Here is a 22,943-nt window from a genome sequence, read left to right on the forward strand (position 1 = left end):
GAAACGCGTTCTTGGTCCACAAGTTCCGATAAAGCTGAATTTCTTTTTTTCCGTAAGAGTACCATGAACAGGTCTTTTTGGTCCAAAAATACTATGAATACCATCGATTAACTATCATATTCACCAGATTTGGCTCCGTGTGACTTTTTTTTGTTCCCCAAACTGTAATTGACACACGGGTTCTAACCGTTTTCAGTCGATCGAAGAGATAAAACAAAATTCGCTGAAGGAGCTGAAGGCCATCCCAAAAAGTGCTTACGAAAAGTGTTTCGAAGACTGGAAAAGTCTTTGGAAAATACTTTGCGTTTTATTTACAATTTATGAGTCCCTTTTTGTCACATTGTATTTCAGGTTATGTATTCAGGATAAGGGAAGCCCATATTTTTTATTAAATATATAAAAAAGTCGAATGAATTTAACTTAATTTGTCGGCTATAACAGCATCTCAGCATTAAAGAGCTCACTAGTCCACACAGTCGATATTAAAATTATACATAGAGCGCCCACACAAACTGAAAATTACTGAAAATTTAAAAAGTATTGAATTTGAAATGAGATTTAAGGTGGACCTCATTGAGCGCACGATCGCAATATATTTCTCACGTTTCGCACTTGCAATGTTAATGGCGTTTTGGCAATAAATGTGGCAAGTGCCAATAACCGTTGCCGCTGGCTGATGTCGGTGAACATTTACGATGACACCAGGAGTCACGTTTGTCAAACGGAGAAGCGGTGTCAATGCATACTCACCCACATATGAACATATAATATTGGTGCATGCATTATGAAGCAGCGGAGCCATGGTGCTTGTGAGCTTGCTTAGACATATGGAGATACATATTTTATATGCCGTACAAGCTAAGAAAATTTTGACACCACCATTTCGAAAAAAAAAAACATTTTTATTTTGGTAAAATTTTATGTGTGGACTTTTCACACGGAAAATTGCGCAATACTCCAGAGACAGCCCACATAATTATAGCTCAGCAGATGCATGCCTCTATGTTATGAGATCAAGCACACTCGTATGCACTCATTAGAATGGCTTCACCAGTTCGTTTGGCAACGCAAAGTTTCTGCCTCAAAAGGTGGTGAATTTCCTAAAAAAAGTATGTTGTTGTGTTTTTCATCGGTGGAAATTGCACGAACGACACTGTGTGGGTCTCTTATGATGAACGTGTGCTGCGGCGACGGGTGGGCGGGGTGACGGTCGCCTCAGTGGCAAAGTCGCAAGCCAATATGTGGAGGCTTAGTTTGACGATTTCGCAATTCGCTAATATTTAAAACCCTTGAAAGCAATTTTAAAAATAATAATAATAATAAAATGCGCTTAACACACACACACACAAATATATTTGCGCTAAACTTTGAAACTATTCATCAAATTGTGTGGGCTGTAGCAAGTTTTATTATTTTTTTTTTAATCTGTTTTTATGCAGTAAATCTTCTTATTTAATACATTTGGATTCGCACATACACACACACTCGAACATGTGCAAAGTGTTTTATGACATTGTTAAGTTGCTGTTATTACCACTTTCAGTTTTGTCCGTTTTTTATTTTTATTTTGTTTCGATTTTTCGTTTTTGCGTATATTAAGACATTATTAACATAGAAACGTGTTTCCAGCTATTTCTTCGGCATATGTCTTCAGCATATCCATGTGCGTGTGTGTGTCTATGCGCTGTGGCTATTAGGGAAGGCGTTGAGCATCATTAATCTTTTGTTGTTTGCATAAATTAAATTAGCAGCCGAGCACATCAGCTGAAAATCATTTATTTGGCGCGCCATTCAAGATACACATATTGACAAAGCTTACTTAAAACACAACAAAATTACCGTAATTTATTTCTGTAATTATTTAAAAAAAAAACAAACACATATTTTTCATTCGGCAATAAGAAACTTATCACTTACTTACGCATTGGAATAAGGATGTGACAAGGCGTGACCTTGAGCTGGGATTAATTGATTTTTAAGTATGTGTATGATTAAAGCCTCTGCTTATATACATGACATTTAAATAAAAATATATTATGCAATACTTGAAATCTGAGCAGTTAACTACGACAACTTAGGCTTCATTGCGAAGAAGATTTGCTCGAAGCGTAAAATATTCACGCAACCAGGCGAGATGGCTATGGCGCGCGATTCAGACGCTGTAATCTCTAATATTTCAGTCTTAAACATTCAAATCAATAATAAAATCGGTTTAAAAACATTTATGACCGTGAACCGTTTTATGCGTTTCAACGTATAAATTAGTGAATGATTTGTGATTAGAAACTTCAGATTTAAGCAAAAACTAGTCAAATGTCTAAGAGGCGAGTATCTGATTGGGGATCATGAGCAAATATCGTTGAGTGAGTATTAGGCGTGGATCCCATAGGCATATCAGGGGCGGTCTCTCTGGAGTTAATTTCTTTACATCATTGTCTGAGAGCACATGCACTTTTGTAAGCGATTTTCAGAGTTATTTATTCGGTGCTAAATCGTTCGATCGTGGAGGCCACGTCTTAGGCCTACGACGTGGGATTATGCGCTCCCCAAAAGTTTCTTTTAAAAATGGTTTCGTTGGCAAGCGTTTAGCTTGTTGGAACGAAAGTTCGTTGAAACCAAAAGTCGTCCAAATCAAAATACTTAAAATCAAGCACCCAAAAGTCGTTAATGATGGCTCTATAGCAATCCCCATTGATTGTAACATTATGGCTGCCTTCATTTTTGAAAAAATATGCAGCAATGATAGCCTCTGCCCATAGAAAACACCAAACTGCCATTTTTTGAGTCTCAACAATGGCTTGTGGATTATCATCAGACCAAATGTGATACTTTTATTTATCAATGAATGGTTCTTACTCAACTAAACGTGCGCTTCATCACCCAACTTGAAAAGTTCCGTAATAAGTCTGTTCATTATAAAATTCCAAACCATCCTGAGTATAAAGCAAACCCTAAGCAAACTCCCTCTAAACTTTACATTTGACCCATTTTTCTTCCAAATATATTGCCGAATCCAGTTCAGACTTTTGAAAGTGTGAGTGTTAGTGAAAAACTGTCAACCCCTGGTTTTACAAAATATTTCTTACATACGAGGCATACTTTTTCTGAATGTATTCAAAGGAATACACTCCAGTGCCTCTTACTTGGGACGACCTTTTAATCGAATCGGACTTATCAGAAAAGTTCGTCTCATGAGACCAAATGTTCAAAACTCAAATCCTCATTTAACATTTGAAACCTCAGGCGATTAAAAACACATTTTTCTACTACTAAAAGAAAAATTTTCAGATATTTATATTGTATACATATGTACATACATATGTATATGGAGATGCAGTTCAGTTCTAATTGAAGGGAGTAAATATGTATAGTTTTAAAAGCCACTTGCCATGCAATAACAAAAATTGATCGTGTTTGCAAAACAACAACATCTCAAAACCGTAAGCAGTTTAGAGGTCAACTGAGTCGGCTTACAGCAGGATGTAAGTTAAATTTTTAACTCTGATATATTTCTTTCCGCTTGGTCTGAGTGCCATTTCAATTGCCAAACTTCACGCCAAGGTGATATCCCAGCTTACATTCTCTTATGCAATGCATTAGAAACAAAAATACTTTGGTTTTCAGAAAGCTTTGTGTGTATGATTTTTTTGTTTGTTTGTATTATAGACGATTGAGCGTATACCATATGTGTATGAAAATCCCTCATTTTATGCTTTCCAGGAGCGCTCCTACTTGTGTGTTCTCATCACAGGCGCTGCTTGGTTTGGAGTCGTAGTGCTTCATGTTGGTTACTTCAATTCCGCAGGATTAACTTTGAATTTGGTCGACCACAATTTTAGAAGCTTTGCTGCCCAAGGGTTAACTGCTTGAAGCGCATGGGTAAATGTATGTATATTTCGGTTTAACGAGAATTCAAAGGAAAACAAGTAGAATTTTATATTGCGTTTATTTTATATACTATAAACGTGTTGAATCAAATCTGGATATATGGACATACAAAGCTTATGATTCCATACATGAGTTCACTTAATGAATTCAATTTGCTTGGAAAACAAATTCCAACGAAAATTTGATTGTTAAACTTTTTCAGACGCTCTAAGAAAATTTACTTTCAGCTCCTCTCGAAAAATTATAATTTAACTCCGTTTCAAAAAAGACCGTTTTGTGAATATTGTAGAGATTGCAGTAATTGTTATACAACTGTCTTGACCTTTCAACCTCTCCAATTAAACCATCGACCTGCTCCTTAAACCGTTTTATCAGCATCCCTTGTATAAAGCTCTTCATGGGAACAACCAACAACCAACCGCAGTTATTAGCTCTCAATTACCGAAACGTACTATTTATGCCCAAAAGGTTACGAAAACATGCGAAGAGAGTTTTGAGTTTTGAGCCTGGTAATCGCTCAAATCCAATAATGTCAGGTTTCCCCAAATTGTCAGTTACAACCAGCGGACGGGTGAACAAATGCAAAAAAAAGGAAAGAGGAAGAGAAAGGAAGTGCTGTTGGCGAACATTGACCGGTCATTTCGTACATCATCATTATTTATATGTCAGTCTATGTATGAACAATAATACTCATACCCTTAACAGTTTGCGGCAATAGTAAATACTATGTACACGCTGTATTTTTGGGGGCTGGTGGTTTCTTCTTCTTTAATAATGTGTGTCTTCGGCCAGTTGTAGTTGAAAAATCAATTACACAAACAATGAGCAACCAACAAGATCAGGGAGACAAAAGACAAAAAGAGTGGGAAGGGAGCTTGCCGAGCTACTCAATGATAGCGTAATAATAGTGATTTGCCAGCCTGGAATTGGGGCGAGCGCTCGTCAGTTTACACACTTCGATGGGCGTGAATAATCAATTTGTTGTGCCATTGTGGGTTGTGGAGATGACTGTGTGGAGTTTTGTTGGCGTAAATAGGTTTCGTATTGAGCTTATTTGGAAATGAAGAGTTTCTATAATTTATTAACTGACCATTGAAACCACAGGCTTCTAACAGTACATCTTTAACACACTTTGGTATGTGTGTGTGCGCATTTTCAAGCACATTTTACCATTTCTACGCCTCCTTCGTTTCATTTCGAGGGTTGTGGTGTTTGGGGGGCGCTGCACCAATTTCACATAATTGCTGGGCGGGTGCTATTTTGTGTGAGTTTGATTTGAATTGACAACTTTTTGGGAATTGAACATATTTGCCTCAACTACTTGACGGAAACTTCCTTTTGCTGTGAGTAAATGTGAGTAAATGTGAGTAAATTGTCTAAGTGATAAATGATAAATGTGAAATATATTGTGATATTGTGACAAGTGAAGGATATTGATGGCAAAGGAAGCATTTTGACTGGCACACATAAATATGATTGCTTACGTTTACTGCGCTAAGAAAAATTCGGAATCATAGGTGAACGGTTTGGAAAAAAAATTCTGAAACTCGAAAAAATTATAAAAAAAATCCTCAAATATGTGCTTCTAAGAGCAAATTCTGCCGACCTAAGCTATATCGCCGCACACTCTATTGGTTGTTAACATTTTTATAAAAAATCAATTTCACTAACATATAAACGATATATAAAGCTTAGGAGCACACAAACACAAACATAATGTATTGTTCATGTACCGCTATGCACATGCCCTTCCACACATTCCTTGCATTGGTCGATTGGTGGAGCTTGAATGACTTGTGAAAATCCGCAGGCCAATAAACTGTTGATGCGACTGATGTGTGGCATGTGGCATGTGGCATTCATTAGATATGCCATCAAAGGCGCAACGCCAGCAGACACTAATGCCAAAGCCAAAGCTCCCGACACACCCAATCATTCAGCCACTGGTCATCATCAGCACATAAATAATTCATTGAGTAATTTAATAAATTGAATTTCCTTCACTTTGCAACAAGAACAAAAACAATAAAAAAGCACACAACTTCGTGGAGTGTTTGCTGCGAAATACGGTAGTCATTGTAAATTCAATTTACCGCAAAACTTATTGATTTGCCGGCGCACTGCGTCCGTCCCTTAGTCTTCCCCTCGTTTTCTGTGTACTCTGCATTATCTTTTAATTACACTGCAAAAAATTGCGAATATTAATTTGTGCACATTTTCACTTAACCAGCCAACGGGAGTGTTCCCAAAGGTGTTTTGTTGAGCCGCGATATGCTGCGTTGCCATTAGTGTTGCAAGCGTGTCGACAATTGCGTGCAACATGACCGCATATGCGTAGCACCAGCGCACGTAAGCATGTGTGAGTGTGTGTGTGTGGTGGCGTATGAATGCAACTTTCAATTGCTGAGTTGTCGCATGATGCGGCGCGTTGATTGTACTGTTACCAGCTACGCCCGTCAGCCGACGAAACGAGCATTGCGCCGCGTAATGCGACAATCGGCGTTGTCATTTGTTGTAACGGTGCTCGGCGATATGCCGCGTGTCATGTTAGTGGCATCGAATGATTTTCACTTCAGCCGCCGCCATTCATTGCCCACTTGAGGCGCCGCGCCAAGTGCCGTTGGAATGTGTGGATGCCGCAATAAAACAAACACCTCGCACACCTACACGCACACACGCACTTGTGGGCCTATTTGTAGGGTGTGTGCTCAACACGTGCGCCGCTAATGACTGTTGCCGATTGCAAAGTACCGCATATAGCGCGTTGCACAGTAGCTGTTGCAAGTGCAGTGACTCGGTGATGACTCTCTGATTGGTTTTTGCAATGAAATGCCGGCAGCTGCTGCGTGCCTGGGCTAAAATGGTGGCAGTAATTAATGAGAATGCAAGTGTTGGTGAAATGAGGTGGCCAGATTTGGGGCGTATGTGTGGTAAGTTGCAAAAAAAGGGCAAGGTGCGGCAACTGCAATGACAAGTGAAATCTAACATTGCCTACATGCCACAAATTATTAAATATTGGCTTGTGAATATGCTATAGAACTATCTATAACGCATACTTTCTTCAATAACCACGTTTCCGCGTGCTCCTCTCTACTCGGATGCGACATATATTTGACTCTAAAATGTTTTCGCCTTCAAGCGTGTTGTGTTCGCCCACGTATTCCGCACCCAAATTTATCGCTTGTACAAGTAATTATAAAACAATTAACTTTAATGTTAAACAAATAAGCGCAGGCCCAGGATAACATCGGCAACGCGTAAAATATTTACCTGTCCGCGTTCCTATCTCTATTAGAATGCTTGTAATTGCCTATCTAACTACACGCTTCCACACATACACACAAACACACTCAGCGCATGGCGACACGGGCAACAGTCGCAGGTTTTTTATTGTTGTTTTTATCATTGCGTCAAAGTGTCTACTTTCTTGCGACTCGATGAGAATTTCATGCTTCTACGGCCAGGTGTCATTGCCAGGAGAAAAAAGGTCGCAATGTGAGGTGGCGGCATAATTTAGTCTTATCTGCATTTAAATCAGTTGACCGTGTTTTGTAGCTGGTGGCTGGTAGCGATGCGTGCGTGGAGTGGAGCGGAGTGGTGTGGTGTAATGTTATGTACGCACATTCACGAAGTTAATTACTTTCTAATCGGCCAACCCTCCAGAAGTAATTTGTGCTTAACTTTAAACGCAGCGCATCCATCCGTGTAATATATTACAAAAAAGGAAATAAATTGAGGTTATGACGCACGGGATCGGGAGATTTGGGGAAATTGTATAAGAACTTATTTTGAGCTCTAAATTTACGCTAAAAATCTCTTGGGTTTAACGAAAATATGAAAAAATAGTCATTGCTTTCAGTAAAAAAATTGCATCGATGCGCAGGTGCAGGTCCCGGGATAAGAGCCCGGTACGAATCTTCTTTTGGTAAACAGGACGATGAGTTTCCTCTTGCTAATAGGTCAACCGAGTGCCCTTGATAACAGACAAAGAAGCTCATCCTCTACTAGGCTCCTTAATAAGGGGGATAAATCTCTACTTTGTGAGCAACCTCCTGTCATGTCGAGACGATTCTTAGAAACACCTTCGAGGTTTAGGAAGGCGCATAACAACATCTCTCCATCATCCATTCTTCGGAATAGCCTTGAGAGCCGATGCATGTTGCTAGGATCCCCTCTGTCGTCTCAAAATGCTTGCCTTTCATCGACCTTTTCAGGCAAGGAAACAAAAAAGTCCGGGGGGCCACATCTGGGATGTAGGACGACTGAGGAAACATTGCGTTGCCGGCCTTGGTTAGGTAGCTGTTCACAAGAAAGGCGGTGTGAGCCGGAGGCGTTGCCGTGGTGCAACTTCCAATCGGCTGCGATGTCTTGTAGTACCCGATTGACCCTTCGTTTGAGCCTCTTGAGGACTTCCACGTAAAATTTGGCGTTGTTGAAAAATTCATGGTGGATAATGCCCTTGATGTTTTCACTTTGGATTTACTCATTCTTCCGGTCTTCATCAGTGACATCTTCCCGGCCCTCCAAAAAGGCCTGGTGCTACCGAAACACAACACTTCTTGCTAAAGCAATATCTGGGTAAGCCAGCTTGGTCATATTAAACGTCTCTGTCGCAGATTTACCGAGTTTCACACATAATTTAAACGGGTATCTCTGCTCTAACGAACGCTGTATTTTCGGCTTGCACAACTCACAGAATCACGTCGCGCAAAAATGTTTGTCCTGACTCTCCAGGTGCTCGGAGATAACTGATCAGACTCTCGTTCGTTAGCTAGGAACGCCCTCTACCGCACATGTCCGAAGTACAGTCGTAAGAAAATCACTCTTATTACTTTCCGGACAAATCCTGGCAGGGTGCGATATTCTGCGCCTTGGATATTCTTACGTAATTTATAATCTCTTCTACTCTTCTATACTTTTCAGTAGGAAGGAAGTGAGACAGATTGGTCTATAGGATTTGCCTATGAATAGTCTTTCTTTGCTACTTCGATTTTTAGCAGTCAAGAACAGAACATCAAACTTTGGATAAAGATTTGGATTTCGATTTGGAAATTTTTACCTTCGAAAAAATCTATAGAGGTAAAATAAGATTTTTTTCTCTGAATATACATACATACATACATATATGATACTTTAAGGGGTTAAAACTGATGATGACACATGATTCTTATGCGAACCAGTTCCACAATTTGTTTTGCTGCCTTCGTTTTCTTTTCAGAATTTGGCTACGCTTTTCAACAAATCGCCTTCGATATGGACATAATCTAGTATTGAAACATATTCCCAATCAATGCATGACCGATGAGGGCAAGAAGCGTTCGCACACACACACACACACTCCTAGTGTGTGGGGAGAATCTGAAAGTGAAAGTAAATCAAACCAAATTTCCAAATGCCGTTAGCGCATCGTAAAATCTTTATAAACATTTCTAACACTTTGAAATTCAAAACCAAAGAAAGAAATGTTCGAAGCGATAAACCAAACACTAATGAAGGAATCCTCCATTTGTAAGTGGCCAAAAGTGCGTGACAATTTCGCCGACAATTTTAGATTCCTATTCAATATACTTACAAATGTGTGTGTGTGTTTGTGTTCATTTGTCTATGTTTCCTTAACTATTCACACATCACTTACGCACTCCTTTAAGGCTGTGTGTGTATGCATAACAAATTGGTAACATATCGCTTTCGTCGATGGCCGCTACCCGCTTCCCTACCCGCTGCAACCCTGCTTGCTCGCTCATGCGCGGTGCCGCTTTGGTACTGCGAGCACAAATTCATTTGCCACTGCCGCACTGACAGCTATTCCCCAATTCAATGCCCCTTACCCAGCAGTCCAACAGCCCAGCTACAACGCCAGCAACGCTAGAAAGCGCATATGCGTGCTCTTGCAGGCACCCGGGCCCCAGCGCTAACCTCAATCACACTTCAGATGCACTCGTCTTGGCGCTGAGCTGCCACAGCCACAGATGCACTTGAGTGCAATGCCAGTAACGAATTCATTTTCATGGTCACTCAAAAAATGAAATTGAAAAATTGTTAAGTACTCTCTTCGCCAGCCCTTGTTGTTTTTGTTGTTGTTGTTATTGCAATTCCTACTGCATTTGGGGATTGTATAAGTATGCGCGCTGGTGAATGTGGCATTCCAATGTGTGAAGTTTACATACAAAAGCAAGTGGATTGTGTTGTTGTAGGCTTATATCGGTTTGTTTGCGTAGTTGGCTACAGAGCCGACGGCAATTAAACTCGACACGCTAATCAGCCCTGGTGCTGTACCCCCTTAGAAGGCTGCCTATGGCAAGTGGTGCCGTTGGTGGCAGAGTAGTTGCCCTTTGTGCGCCAACTCTCCGCAGCTCTTTCACAGATATCAGATTTTTACGATGTGTTGATGGATGGCTTCGAGATCAAGCTATATAAACCGTACACTCACTCATACATACACACATCGGTATGGGTAATGTATTCAATTTCAGCAGAACTTAGTTGCGGAAGAAATGGGAAATGAAATGGAGTTGAATGCATGCCCAGCATAAAAATTTTGATGAAATATTGATTTAGACAATAATAAAGTCTATTTGTAATGTAGTAGAGGCCTTTATTTGCAACTTAAAGCTAGACTTAGTGTCAAAGTCCATGCTATTTGTAATGAGCTGCTTAGAAAATTGCAAAAAAGTTCAGATTTAGGTTACTATTTTTCCAAATGAAATTCGAAGTAGATCCCTTGGGGTAAACTAGGACATTGACCGTTATATTGGGTAGTCGAAAAAGTCTTTTCGCATATCTCCAGTGCTACCAATCACATTGTGTCATACCATATAGTGTTGAAAAGATGAGATTTTAAGCTTCATTTAACCAAACAAAATTAAATTCGGGGAAGTTGTAAAATAGTTACAGCTGCTCAAAAATTAGTGAAAATAATGAAGAAATTCGCTATATTTGGAAATTTTTGTATAAAAAAGAGAAGAATGCCACGCAGTTCGTGTAGCACAGCAATGGTTCGCTCGATTCCGTTCTGGAAATTTCGATTTACACTGATGGAATAATGTCTCTAGCGGTAAAATGGCAAAAAGTGGGCGATCAAAATTTATTATGATAATATAAGAAAAATAAGTTAGAGTCTGATTAGAAATACAAAAAAACTTTTTCGACGACCCAATATTTCGTGGGACAACGCAGGGTAACAGCACTACATCGTAGTTTGTATAAATTATTTGAGAAATGTTTGCTGGGAAGATTGCAGCTATAAAAATAAGAGAAATTGAGAATGGAGAAAGCAAAATAACTCTAAATAACTTAATATTAGCCTTCACTATTGGAATTAAAGGGTTTTATGAATATACATAAGTAAAAGTTCAAAAAGTTTTGAAAACTTTCAACTAAATGATATTCAATTTTAAATAACACACTTATTTTCAAAATAATTTTTAATGATTTAATGATTTTTTATTCGGTTTGATTTGGTTTTGAATGGGCTTGGATCCACATTTAGTATGTTGTTTTTGCATTTTTTCTATACGGAATTACTATATATTTATTTTTATTTACTTAGAAGCTTACATAATTTACACATAACATTTTGCTTTTGTTGTATTTGTTAATTAAGCAACTAAATTTAATTTACTTAATTATCATTACTCAATACCTCTATACTTGTAGTAGTTACAATACCGTTAAGCAGCTGTTAAGCAGTTATACACACATTTTTATTAATATTTGTTTGCTTACAACTTATAGAAAAGCGCGGACGCGCCACGCCCATATTTCTAAACACACTGAGATACGTTTTTGAACGAACAACATATTCCGCAGAAACTTACAAATAGCTTAGGCAATAGAAGGAAATTATGATTTACAAGGTATCACGTCCGACTGCAGGGTGGGCGCCACATGTTCGCCATGATGTCTTCCCAAACATTTGCACAAGACTTGATATGATTTAGAAAACAAAATTTACAAAAGCCGTGTTAACGAAGCGAGTTCATACCAGGCGTACCCGATCCCCACAATACAACCGTGGTCATGAGTGTTCGTTGACACCAGCACAAAGCAACAAAAAGCGAATTTTTCAATTCTAATTAACTACTTAAAGAATGATAATAATAAATTACAAATACAATAATTTAACGATCTCCTTCACTAGCTTATGAACTCCTCAGCTTGAGCTGAGCCATTGATTTCCCCATAATACTGATTTCGGCACACTAATGACAATAACAACAACGAAAATTGAAATTCATTCAACACTTTAATTGTGTGGACTGCGTGTCTGCGGTGGCATAGACATCGCCTGTTGTTGTTGTTGGGGCACTTGGTAGGGGCTGAAGCGTTGGAACTGGCGCGGCCGCATATCGGGCGAAGGCGAACCGCCCGACGAGGTTGACGACGGTGTGGATGCCGTTGGCGGTGGTGGTGGAGTGCGGTTGGCTGCAGCCGCTGCAGCGACCGCCTGTGCTTGGGCCTGCGCTTGTGCTTGCGCCTGCACGGCGGCAGCTTGGGCGGCGGCCGCTTGTTGATTGGCACTGGCCAGGAAGCCCGCCGTCAGTTGCGGCCATTGCTGTTGGAACATATGGAATGCGCCGAGACCGGGCGGCGGTGGCGCCTGCTGTGCATACATTTGTGGCATCATCAGCTGAGCGTACGGCGAGTTGCCGCCGAACATTTGCAGATGCTGGCGGGCTTTTTCGAAAATGGCAATCGAGGTGGGATCGACGCCTTGCTGTGCGGCAAATTGTTGCATCAGCGGGTCGGGGAAGAGACGCAGCGGTGAGCGCAGTTGCTGTTCCAGCAACAAAGCTTCCATGGGATCGCGATCGAAGTCGGTGAGGCGTGACGAATCGCGGAAACCTTTGGCGAAGGGATTGGAGTCGATTTTCAGTTTGGTGATGAGTTGGTTTTGGTATGCGGTGACTGCCGTGAAGACGGTCTCGGGAAAAACGTAGGTGTTGTGGTCGAGTTCCTGCAATTCCTTGGGGTTTGTTGGAATGCTTTGGCCATGACTGAGGCGCACCAAGTGAATGCGCGGTTGATAGCGGTGCATTGAGTTCAAAACAATCTGGAAGCAAAAGCAAAAACATTTTGGAAAGTTAGTATTGTAGTTGTGTAATAAGTATAGTATGTTCGTAGGTGGTAAGAATTGTTGTGCTGTTTTATTATTTCCAGTTGTTTGAGAGCGCGCATGCGCGTTTTTAACTCTACACAGAGCACTGTGGCCTGTGTGTAGCTGAAATAGCTTGTTGGAGAAGCACTCAGCAGCGAACAAGTGGAGTAAATAAAATGGTCGTTTGGTGGAAGGGGTTGCGGACAGCGCAAAAACAGAAATGGCGCTTTATTTGGTTTACGGAACAGAATTTTAAATTCTCCTTTTGAAATGCAGCAAGTATTAAAGTATGGCTGAATACGCTTACATTGCTTTTAATGAAATGTTGATATTCATATTGCGAATTATTGAATTTTCCATACAAATTATATTCTGTTTTATTTTATTATTATATTTTTTGAACGTCTGCTTTCTGTTCGCGGTTAGATACAGCATTTTTGTTAAACTACAACTGCACAACAAACCTCGCATATGTCAGCAACAAGATACTATTCAACTATTCATGAGTATATATAGATTTTGTAGTGATTCAGCACAACACTCACCTGTCCATTCTTATCCATTTCATTATTAGTTAGTTTCACCTTCTCGAAGGAGATAACCTGTTTGCGCAGCGCCTCGCAGCTGAATGGACTATCCGGATGCGCATAGAGACGCGCTGGCGGTGCGGGATCAGCCTTGCCGGCGACTAGCCAAGCCGAGCGATGGTACGCATAGCGATAACGCTTCGAGTCCATCGGTATGATATCGAGTAGCACGGCGTAACGGTCGGCAGGCTGGATCTGTCGCAGCGGACCGGAGAAGCTGACGCGTACCGTGGGGAACATCCGCCTATGAAAAAAGAGTAAAAAATAAATAAAGAATTAATGAAACATGCACAATTATGAAAAATCGCTTTTGTGTCGAGAATATGATATACGCACATACACATGCACAAATACACTACAGATATGACTATGTTTTATAGCAGCGGAGTGCTGTGATTTTTATTGCCGAGTAATGTATTCGTATTCGTTTGAGCGGGGCATAAGCCTCGGTGCCTAGGCGATAAAATCGAAATGTGTGGGCAAAGTCGCCCAAGTCGCTGGCACCGCAGGTTGCCACACTGTCTGTGAAAGGCCTAAATGGTGGCCGGGCCACTATTGCTGGAATGCCTGTTTGTCTGCGCGAAAATCCTTAAATTTATGCCTTAAATCCTTTCCCCCTACGCACAGCGACACAACCTCGCCTTGCTCATTACACATCCCGCTGTACACTGCTTTGTACCCTTGTTACTCTTAACCATCTTACGGGGATTTTCTCCATTGCTTTGCGCTGTTTGTGTTTCCATTATGCCTTACACCTTTGTTTGCTGTAAACAAACTCAATTGAGGCGTTTTTTCTTCAAGCCACTTTGTTATTGTTGTTGCTGTTGTTGTTCGCTCTTTGTTCACGATTTGTGTGCTGTGTGTTTGTCTGCCTTCACGCCAAGAAGTCAATGACAACTGGCAAGTATCCTGCGGTTTTAATGGTCCTAATACCGCATACAAACACTTAGCTGCACAGTGCAGGCAGCAGCAGCGAAGATAACAAAAACAACAAGCATGGCAACACGGTTGAGCTGATTTGCTGAATTTGGGCTTGCGTGTGTGTGTGCTCATGCACTAGATGACATAACTGAAGCGACAATAACAGAAATACAGAAACAGACGCAGCCGGGCTGGCGTGTGAGGGCGCGGTGTGGCGCGGTGCGTCGTGTCATCGGGGATGAAGCGGCGAAGTGAATGGTTGAATTCGTTACGGGACCGCCCTGATTGTTAGGTGTGATTTTTACAATATCATTAAATGTGAACGCAGGAAACACAGCAGCACATTTGCATGCGGTTGTGTGCGTGTGTGTGCGTCTAACTGCGTGTTGCCAATAAACAAGTTGCGTCGCAGTGTGCGTTTTGCGAAAGTGGCCGGTGGTTGCCTCATTGTTTCGCTCCTGCGTGGCTGCGGTTGTCACATGCTCTGCCGCAGCGATGGCCGCCGAAGCAGAGCACAGCAGAGCAGCGTTGATTTTCGCTTCCTGCTTAGCGGCACAACAACCAGCGCTCCTATTTGCCACACACACACGCACTAGTTGTTGTTGTGTTTGTGTAACTGGTTTATGCGTTGCGTGTGTGGTCAGCGAGAAAAGAGATCCATTTTATGACAGCACACAACTACTTGGACATAAAAATCGCACGACCGACCCCCTAGCGTCGTTTGCTGTCTTCGGGAAATCAAAATGCAAAATACACAAACAAAGCAAAGCAAAAAGACAAAAATGCGAGCAAAGTGAAAATGAAAAGGAAAATAATGCGCCTGCCGTTGTTTTTGCTGTTGTTGACAATTGCAACGCCCTAAGCATTCCACAATCCGGCTAAGAGCATTGGTACCGGCCAATTATTGTTGGCAAGATTGATTGTTCGGGACATGTAGGAGCCAACACCTCGTCCTGTTCCATATTCTGACATTTGTGTGGCACACCAACTGTTGGCTCTTTTTTGCAATCCGGGTTAGACTGCTTTGCGAAGAACCCACACACAGTTTCTGGGAAATGTAAGGTGCTGGTGTTCGAAACCTTCAATTGTCTTTTGTAGTTTTTATTAGAAGAAAATTGCAAAAATTAGGTTTTGTTTTCTAAATTACTTGGAAAGTTGGAAATATTTGTGAAGATGTGGAATATGTGTGAAATGTGTGAACGAGCCTTGCAGGCTAATATATGTGTCTGAAATTGCGGTGGAACCATTGAAATATTGCAAGTTCATTGCAACACATCAATTGTCGTTCTCTATGGCACCTCATTACGCACAACTTATGTTTTTGCTTGTTTTCTGCCATTTCCACTGTCAAAGTTGACTTCTTCAAATCGAGTCTTACGCTGAGCCACAACTCGGGCATACTTTCTTCCCGCCGCGAAAATGTTTAACAAGAAACATGCTTTTAGCGCACCATTTACCACACAGCGGTGGGTCCTTACGGTGACTTTCCCGCCGTTATTATTTGCTGGTGTATTAATTCGAAACAGAAAAGGATTAAAATGTGTTGCCACATGCGAACCCGTCACCACGAAACCTTCTGATCGTATTTTTTGTTGTTTATTTTTCTTGTTATCCGTTGCCGTTAATCTACTCACATTACAAGGTAATTTGTTATAAAATAAAGCAAATACGCGCAGAGAAAATACAAATAAATGCAGCAAACGAAACGAAGGAGTTTATTTCCCCCGGAATTAGGAACCATTTGCTGCACAACAAAAGCGTCTAGTGGAGTGTTTATTGCCACAAACGCAACATGACGCTGCCGCGCAGCGCGCAGACTGAATTGTCGCCTGTTTGCAGCTTTACAGCTGGTGTAAGCGTTGCAACGGCGGCCGCTGACTGTGCCCCCGTGTTGCGGCAACAAACCGCACTAATGCAGCATTTGCATGTCTGCTCAAAATACATGCAACAACCGATCGCAAGTGTACAATTTGTAAATGCACATATACGTAGCTTTGTAATAAAGACTCATACAATATTTAAACGGCTCGGACTATGGGCATGTCTCCGCGGCTGTGTGAGAAGCCAACCGCGACACTTAACCACCAGCTATGTAGCTATTGTTACGCCATAGTTGCCCCCAAACAGTATACTAGTTTATGTTTTCGTAAAATTATGCTTTCAAAAATGTATTTTTCGTGAACATACCTGCCGGTTTTGGTGATAATCATCTCGGTGCCCAGCTCATGAAAGCGATCCCACAGCTCCTTTGTCTCCAAATGGCACTGCACTGGCTTGAGTTCATCACAGTTGCAGGAGCCGACGATTTTTGGTGTCTTCTGTACGGGTTCGGGGGTCAGGCGCTCCTCAGTGTCGGAGCCGGGCGATTGTGGTGGTGTGGAGCGGCCCTGACTGCTGGTTGTGCTGCTGTTTAGGTGATTTTGGGACGAGCTGCTGTTATTATGGTTGTGGCTGTTGCTGTTGTTGTTGTTGCTGTGGCTGTTACTGTGATGCAGGCGGCGCACTTTCGCCGGTGGTGCCTCCTCCGAGTCGCTGCAATCGACCACATCCACGTCCACCTCATCCTCGACAGAGATGGGACCTACAAAACGGTAGAGAGAAAAGCGAAAAGTGGGTTAGAGGCATTATAAAAGTATAAGCAGTTAAAAATATATTAAATTTGTTAGTGTGAATGAAAACACAAATTTTTTTTAATTATAAATTAATAGTCGAACATTAAAAAAACTATTTGTTAAATATTTTTTCGCTTCACAAATATCATTTAATACACACACACACAGGCATACGCGACGTATAGAAAATCTGAAAATCAATGCAGCGTTAAGTAATGATTACCCGCTTTTAATTACTTGGTAAATTGTCAAGTGTAGCAGCATTTCAAGCCAACTGCACTTGTTGCTGTCATATAAATTTCAATTATTTATAATTGTGCTAAATGCACTGGCAACGGCAACGGCAACAGCAACAGCAACAATAAAAACGCAATAACTGCATAGATGAAATAACATTAATTATAGCAGTAAAAACCAACGTCAGCAACAGATATAAAAATACTACAACAACAAATATTATATGATAATTATTGTTTTCACATATTTTTTTTTGTTTTTGCATGTTGCAAAACTGCATGTGTGCGCGAGTTAAGTGCGTTTTATGGCCGCTTTTGCATAGGCGACTGTGGACGCGGTTTCACGAAGGCATTGTGGACGTTGCGTAAATGAATAATGCTCGATGTTTTTGCTATTTTTATAAGGTGTGAAGTTCATTAGAGCAGAAAAAGTTGGAGACATGATTTACCTCCGTTCAAAAGTGCGCAATTCAGCTTCTTCTTTATCAACACAGGCGGTTCTTATAGTTAACAAACTACTAATTTGTATAAGAAAGCGTATGTTGTTGTTGTTGTTGAGGTACAAAGTGATACAATTGCTGCGGTGTATTTTTAGTATTTGAATAGGACTTTCACTTGGGATTAGAATTTTAATCAATCTTAATATCATCCGGTTTACGATTTATTTGCGTTTTTATTTCAATTAAATTGCTTTCATAACAAAATATATATTTTTTTGAAAATTACACTTTTTAATCGAACTAAATAAAAACATATTTTACAAAACTTTAACGTTATTAACAAAATTTTATTATATGTTTAAATAGATATAAATTATAATTAATTGTTTTAGTTTAATTAAATTAATTAAAAATAATTATAATTAAATATATAAAATAATAATTAATTGAATTAATTATTTAAAAAAAAATTAATTATAGTTAGAGTCGTAACTGTCGATTTCGCCATCGTTTTGTTTAAATTTTTGATACAATAATTTAATTATTTATCTAATTATAATTAATTTTTTTTAAATTTAATTATAATTGGATAAATAATTAAAGAATTAAATTATTAAAAAAAAGTTAATTATAATTAGAAAAAATTAATTATAATTGTACATATGTATGTATATATAGGTTCAAATTTCGGTTAACAAAATTATTGGTTTTCATAGCCATATTTTAGCAATTTAAATTTCAAATGTAAAAACGCTCATATTAATATTCAGTTATTGTCTAGTTTGCATATCATTTGATAGCGGAGCTAGCCGACGCCGTTAGGGTTAGAGTTAGCGGACTAGTTACATATCATAGTAGTCTTAGCTAAAAAAGGAGTCAGAGTCAGAGGAAGACGACGACATCTATTTGGGTCTCTTCGACTAAACAAGCTCAACACAAAAGTTTTAGTTCGAATACACAATTAAAAATATGAAAGATTTGAAATTATTAACAGAAAATTTAAGTATAACAAATAATTTATACAAATACCTAATGTAATCATTTACTATACATTTTTGCATACCCAAAACCATCTATCTCACCACACTAACTACAAAAGAATCACAACTCAAGAATTTTCAAAATCAATTTTTTTCATATTGGGTAGTTGAAAAAGTCTTTTCGTATTTTGTCAATAGATGTCGTTGCAGTCGTGAAAGGGGAGACTCTAAGCTTCATTTAACCAAAAAAATTAAATTCGAGGAAATTGAAAAAAAGTTACAGCAGTTCAAAAATTAGTGAAGGTAATGAAAAAATTCGATATATTTTTACATTTTTGTATAAAAACGGGAAGAAATATTATCTCAAGTCTTAATAGATGGAAAATCTTTGCTAAATCTATTTTTGCATTAATTGAGTCTTCTGCCTCCTGAATATTTGCCATATTTCGAACTGTGACTCTCATCTCAAAGTCTCATTTCTCTTTTTGATTTTCAGTTAAGTTAACTTGTTTAGCTTCATCCGAAGAGCAGCTCATCGTTTAGCTTTGTTATTGCTTATCGCAATTTGAAATTTATTGCCAATATGAATTTAGCTTTTAATCAAAAGGTGTTAAAATGCTAAATGAGCTTGGGCGATGCAATTAGCCAAGTCCGTCTGAGAGCAATTCGAATAAATTATAATATTATTAATTATTGAGCTAATCAGCCGCTTAATATACAGATGTATAACTTGAACCACATCAACAATATGCATATTTTATTAAAAATATCAACAAAATGATGCCGAAACCGGCAGCTACGACTTAAGCGCTCGGCGCTTCCAAGCATATGCCACAAATTAACACAAACATTAGCGACAGACAGAATATATTCATATTTTTGTTTAAATCTATATGCACAAAATAAATTATATGCACACACACACGCTGGCACAATCATTCGCGGATAGTAAACTTGATGAAATTAAATGTGTTTGCTGAGGTCATTAGCATAATTATGGACTTTTGTCAGCTGGTTGTTTATAGCGCCGCTGCAAAACTAATAACAAACAATAAACAAGAAGTTGAGAAAATCTTTAATAGAAAAGTTTCAAAAGCCTTTCAGAGATGCAAATATAATTGACTGTCGTCTTTTTGCTCGCCAGCATTTGTCTGCTGTTTTGACCAAATCATCTCGCTAGGAATTGATTTGCAAGATCTAACACTACCCATAGGCACTAACTAAGGTGCTGCAAACATGTGCAACTGCGCGCCGTTGCACCGACTCAATTGCGGCAATTGCTTTTGTGCGTGTGTGTGTGCCACTGACCATGTAGGCTAGCCGCTTTTTGTTGTTGTATTGGATGTGTGATTGACTGGCGGATATTAACACTTTGCAGCGTGTAAAATGAGCACTTGAATTCAATAAACGCTTTTTGCCAATCAACATTTCTAATGCCAATGATTAAATGAGCGCGCTACCAATGTACACTTGTGGGGAAAATTATCACGACGTGATAAATAAATATTGACACTACAGGCTCCCGTTTGAATAATAGTGGAGGAAGTCATTGATGGTGCTTGGTGGACTTGAACGAAGATAAATTCTGGCTATTCTCGTAATTAAGGAGGAAATATACAGCTATTGCAGGGTTCCCCGTAATCTTTTTACATAATGTTTAAAGTAGAAGAGTGTTTAACTGAAGTATCTGCCACCATGGAAATTGTAGAAGGCTATAGTCTTTTTTAGAAAGCACTTCACGCCATTACCAATAGGTAAAAAATTGATCTCGTTGGTGTTCGAACTCAATAGCACTCAGCAGTATACTGGAATCCATCAGTGTGCTGGGCTTATGTGAGCCTTTTTGACAGAGGTGAGGGCATAATAGACCTTATGTCGTGGCGCAAAATAAAAAAAAATCATTGAGCTGAGAATATTTTCATTCCATCGGTAAGAGTTTAAAGATTCTTCATTGAATTCAATCATTGGTCGTTCGAGCAGGATTTAGTGCTCGCCCATACTAAAACAAGTCCTGCTAAAAATTCAGGCATTGTTAACAATAAGCTTTTCACAATTTGTGAGGAGTACAAATCTTAATCGTATCTATATATCTGTAAAAGTCACACATAGATTTCTATTCATAAAATAAATAGCCGCCGGCAATTGAGGACATAAGTTCAATGAATCTGGATATGTTTTTCAGATTACTTATACATACGCTTAGGTCAGTTACTCACAGAACTGGTACTGACATTTATCACCTGACAATATTATCTAAATTATCACCAAGCAAAATGCTCAAGTACATATATAAAAAAATGAGCTCGGATGTATCCGAACAGATATTTTACAACGTTTTCAACCTACTCGATAGGGATTTTAACGAAGATTTAATGATAGAATTGTGCCTAGCAGTTCTTAATTTGACTGACTTCCGAAAACAACAGCATAAAGCTGCTTTTGCACTTTCTTATTTATTCTATATATCTCTTCTTTACTTACTTGCACTGCGCACGGACGACTCCCGGCTGGAAGCATCTTCTCTAGCCATTATCGCGGCTATCGAGAAGTCGGTCGCTGAACCGGCGGCATTTTTACTGGCCGCCGTGGTTTGAGTCTGGCTTGGACTGTTGGCATTTGAATTGGCCACGGCCGCGGCAGCTGCAGCGGCGGCGGCAGCAGCAGCAGCCGCATTCGGTACCGTTGGCGGCAATACGCCGTTGCAGAGATATGGATGGGAGCCAACTAGCATCTTGGCAGCCTGGGCGTATGATGTGTGAGAAAAATTAATTTTGATAGTGTAGCGCCTAAAGCGGCTGCCGGATCAGAAGTTTTCTTTTGTGATATATAAAATACGTTAGTGTTTCAAGTACCAACGGTGATGAACACTGGCGGAACGCACTTGTTTCTGCGAATATCAGCACATTTTTGGAACAACAATTTATAAGATTAAGTAATAATTATATTTTTCACTTTAATACGCGAATATCTTGTTTTTGTTTAAATTTTGAACTGCGTTTTGGGTAAATGTCGTGTCACTTTGTGTTCTTTAACTTGATTGTGCTTAACAAATTCTCGCGATCCCTGAGTTCACACTTTAAGACGCGTTCGACTGCTCGTGAGATGGTTTTCTACGCAACTACTTAATCGCGAAGTATACAAATACAATTCTCCTACAAGCAAGCGAAGGCGGTAGGAAGAACACTTGAAAATCGCTTTGTCAACGGCGACGGCGAATGCACGGTGTACGGAGCGACGAAAACGGGTGTGTGCACAATGAAAGGCAAACGACGACGAACTGACTGCTTGTTGCGGCAAGGAAAGGTGCACAACTCGCCAGCAGTAGTCAGACAGGCCGTCAGCCACGGTGCGCTGTTGTTGTTGTTGCTGCTGGCGAATGGTGGCAGCCGCTGTACAAACCAGTCTGAGCGATGTATCTGGTAGGTTGAGAAAACTACACACACAAGCACGCACACACGCGTGCACAAACTCACGTACTCTTGCTAGGAATGAGAAAAAAATGCGACAACAACAATGCAGCACTGCTCAGGGGCAATGCCGATACGAATGTTAGAAAAAACGGTACGGTGGCTACAAAAATGGACTGAGAAAAGTGATGCGCTGAAAGAGGAAAAATGTATGTGCTCAAGGGAGGTTAAAGATTTCAAAGCAGCAACAACAACTCAAGTGGTAGTGTAGCAACAACGTTGTTGCTTTGTTTGGGGGGTAGGTAGTCGGCGTAATCGTCTGTTGGTGCGAGCGGTGTGGCTGCAGAAACACAGGCAGGCGTGACACCAACAAAGAGCCAAGTAGGAGAGAATAAGTAAAGTGCGCTCAGAGCTGAGCAAAATCCAATTCGAATTTGTTTGCTTCTGAAGTTGTTTACTTTCAGCTGGAAGCAAGAGACCGACAAAAGTCCGTCAAGGCAATGAGCAGAAAAAAGCCGCGCTATGGTTTGACGTGAGTGGCGCTCGACACATGCACCGCTTTACGTTGCACATAAGTCAGAGCGAGCACGTTCTATAGATATGCAGATTAAGCACGAGTGTTTGTTGCTGTTGTAGAACTTTCATCCTACATTTTATCACTGGTTCATAAGCGTTTTATTCCTTTTACAAAAAGCACGGCCAAAAAGGCCGAGAGCGCCGCTCAGAAGTGGCAAGTGTTGTTGGCGCGTGAGTGGGCCGTACCGTACAACAAAAC

General features: G+C 40.1%; 1 protein-coding gene across 1 annotated transcript; it reads right to left on the reverse strand.

Annotated features, from left to right (window-relative positions):
- Window positions 1–11,306: 11,306 nt before the first annotated feature.
- LOC120769281 (T-box protein H15) lies at window positions 11,307–22,051 on the reverse strand. The gene is made up of 4 exons (XM_040096197.1): window positions 21,243–22,051; window positions 16,681–17,074; window positions 13,531–13,816; window positions 11,307–12,940 (listed from the first exon to the last, which is right to left on the reverse strand). The coding sequence occupies exons 1-4, from the start codon at window positions 21,490–21,492 to the stop codon at window positions 12,134–12,136; spliced, it is 1,737 nt and encodes a 578-aa protein (XP_039952131.1). The 5' UTR covers window positions 21,493–22,051; the 3' UTR covers window positions 11,307–12,133.
- Between the last annotated feature and the right edge of the window lie 892 nt (window positions 22,052–22,943).

This window comes from Bactrocera tryoni, chromosome 2, assembly GCF_016617805.1.
Source record: "Bactrocera tryoni isolate S06 chromosome 2, CSIRO_BtryS06_freeze2, whole genome shotgun sequence".
NCBI classification, from domain to species: domain Eukaryota; kingdom Metazoa; phylum Arthropoda; class Insecta; order Diptera; family Tephritidae; genus Bactrocera; species Bactrocera tryoni.

Bases quoted from the DNA above. Each gene is read 5' to 3' on its own strand.
- LOC120769281 (XM_040096197.1), bottom strand. From the start codon at position 21,492: ATGCTAGTTGGCTCCCATCCATATCTCTGCAACGGCGTATTGCCGCCA. The intron at 13,817-16,680 runs GTATGTTCACGA...CTTTTTTCATAG, and splicing joins ATTATCACCAAAACCGGCAG to GCGGATGTTCCCCACGGTAC. The intron at 12,941-13,530 runs GTGAGTGTTGTG...TTTTGCTTCCAG, and splicing joins AAATGGATAAGAATGGACAG to ATTGTTTTGAACTCAATGCA.